The following is a 2528-nucleotide window of genomic DNA, read 5'->3' as shown; positions in this document are numbered from 1 at the left end:
CCGGAGTTAAACCACGACAATGATTAAGAAACAAGCTCCAAAGAACAGCTTGTTCCTGGGATGAATTTTCTCTCAGACAGAACATAATCTCATAATGCTTTGACACAAAAATGGTCCAAAGCTTCTTCATGTTTTCTTTTCATTTTGACCTTCATGTTTCTTTTATCTTGTTCTAGGCCCTGACAGACGTGGATGAGACGTACAGGAAACCAGTAACGGGCAAAGCTTTCTATGCAGAACCTCAGCTCACACTAACCCGGGTAGGTAACCATCCCCAGTTTTCCTTTTTCTTGTTTTTTTCAGTATCTCCTTTTTCAAAGTAGTAAAAGCAGAGCATTGATTAGAAAACTATATTTACATTTGAAATATTTTACCTCCTTTTATTACAGAGGACTCTAAAATTACTTGAACTGTGGGCAAAAACCCCACCAGTTTCTGACCTTTTTGAAAGTACCTTGGCCATAGTTGAGTGTTAGAGAAGTTCCACGTTAGGGTTCCTAGTATCAGGTCACAGTTGCTGCCACTGCGTAGTGCAATATGCTGGCCTTCTGCGAGCTCACACTGTGGTTTTTGATTTATTTGTTCTGTGCAATTTTTGCACCCATGACTGACCTGCTCCACATTTATTGTGCCAGGGGATTTGGCATTGCATAACTCTGAGGCTAACGTTCACGGAGCGACAGTCTTTGTCTCCAGCCAACGTAACACTACATCTCTTTGGTCACTGGAACTTCTAGTCTAGGTACAGATTCTAGTCTAGGCCAAGATTCCGCATGTTGCTCCAAAGCAAGACGCTCTCTAGGATCCAGCTGCCAGAAAAAGATGTTTACGAAGTTGAGAACTGAAGAGATGATAGATGAACTTCTGAACAATGAAGGAAAAACCAGAGTGACAGGGCTGTGCCTGTAGAATGGCATAGCTCTGGGCCTCTTGAACATCAGAGAAGCATCACAGAAACTTTTAAACAGTTTCATTGTGCGGAATTGGCTTTCAGATTCCTGCCATTTAAATCTGTTTTCTGATAGATCACACCCTTCTTTTTTTAAAGATTAGTTAAAAATAATCAAGTTGCCATTGTTCCTTCAGCCCCCTGTCACAGGAATTGGCTTTCCATCCTGTTGCTGGGAAGAGACAGTTTAACTGAGAATCCTTTTCATTTGTCACTATGTCATAAAAGCTTGCCTGCTGCCAGAGTAAAAGCAGTTTCTTTTCCAGTTTCAGCACCGTGTATTCTTAGATTAATGAGTTCATACAGTGCTTTGGATCTGCTGCTCCAGATTTTGTTATTTTTCTATTGTTTGTGGTCTGCTCACCTCCCAGAGTACCCACATGGCATCTTTTAGTTTGTTTTGGGGAACACAAAAGGTCCATAATTTTTTCAGTAGATGCTCTTTGCTGATTGAGGCCCCTTATCTTAGGGATTCATGTCCTGCCTGAGGGCACAAGGATGGAAATCTCCCTAATACTATTGACAACATTTCAAGAGAATGGGGAAGGTGAGCTAATGGAGCAACTTGGCAGCTGTCTGTTGCTCCTGACCAGAGTTAAATGCCACCAGACATCAGTACTGCTTCCCAAATTAAATTCCTCGGAGCTCACATACAGACACTCATGCATGTGCAAGAGATCCATTCACCTTACATCACTAACTGGTGAGAAAACATAGTTACTGCTGGTAAAGATTCTTCACCACTTGTGTATTGTGAGCTCTGATTTGGGATTGTGTACACACATACCATGCAGAAGTGCTGCACAAGCGGCCTCTCTTGTGTTGTGAATGTGGTCATTACACAAATGTTCTCTTACAGCTGTTTGACAGGCTCAAACTGCAGGAGTCCTCAGTAAAGAAGGGAGCTGACTCAAAGACTGTCTCGGAGGAGCTAGCCCTGACAAATGACTCTCAGACGCTGGGACTGAAAGTTGGATCTGGACGAGGGAGAGCAGAAGATGAGCGCGAGAGGCAGAAACGCTTGGGCAGAGCTGGAGAAAAGAAGATGCCAGGTGACGGTTTGCATCTGGCTGCCAGAGGTGAAGCCGATGTGGGTAGCGGGACTGCCCACACAGAGGGTGCCAGTGCTGGTGGTACCCGGGCAAGAAGCAAGTCACGGAGAAAAAGGCGTCCCAAAGTGGATTATCAGCAGGTGTTCACACGTCATATAAACCAGATTTTCATTCGAGGAGAGAATGTCTTGCTTGTCCATTTAGCACACTGACTTGGCTGAGCCTTCGTCAGTGCATTTATCTGACAGCATGGATTGCCGCTGCAGCTCTCATTGCTATTTAGCGCTCTCATTAAGTGTGATGGTTCTGTGACGGGTTTCCCACTGCCATAACAGGGTAGGGGAAGTAATTCTAATCCTGAGCTTGATGCCAAACCAGCCTCCTTAGATCTCTGTTGGAGGTCTCAGGACAAGGTCAGCACCACAGTTGTTTCTGTGAGATGAGGGAGGGAAGCCCAGGTTCCACTGCTCCTTAAAAAGAAGCTGAGTGGAGAGAGTTGGAAGAGAATTTTAGTTTACTCAGCTATA

The 2528-nt window shown here is 44.4% G+C and overlaps 1 protein-coding gene across 1 annotated transcript; it reads left to right on the top strand.

The window, feature by feature from the left end:
• Nucleotides 1-176: 176 nt before the first annotated feature.
• Nucleotides 177-2213, top strand: LSM11 (LSM11, U7 small nuclear RNA associated; the record flags this gene model as incomplete). Its single annotated transcript, XM_010161734.1, has 2 exons — nt 177-260; nt 1809-2213. Coding segments are annotated over 2 exons (489 nt in total), but the record flags the coding sequence as incomplete, so codon positions are not given.
• Nucleotides 2214-2528: the final 315 nt, after the last annotated feature.

Source organism: Eurypyga helias, unplaced genomic scaffold (assembly GCF_000690775.1).
Source record: "Eurypyga helias isolate BGI_N326 unplaced genomic scaffold, ASM69077v1 scaffold37791, whole genome shotgun sequence".
Classification (NCBI taxonomy): domain Eukaryota; kingdom Metazoa; phylum Chordata; class Aves; order Eurypygiformes; family Eurypygidae; genus Eurypyga; species Eurypyga helias.
The sequence above is the reverse complement of the archived record's forward strand: the minus strand, read 5'-3'. Positions and strand labels throughout refer to the sequence as shown.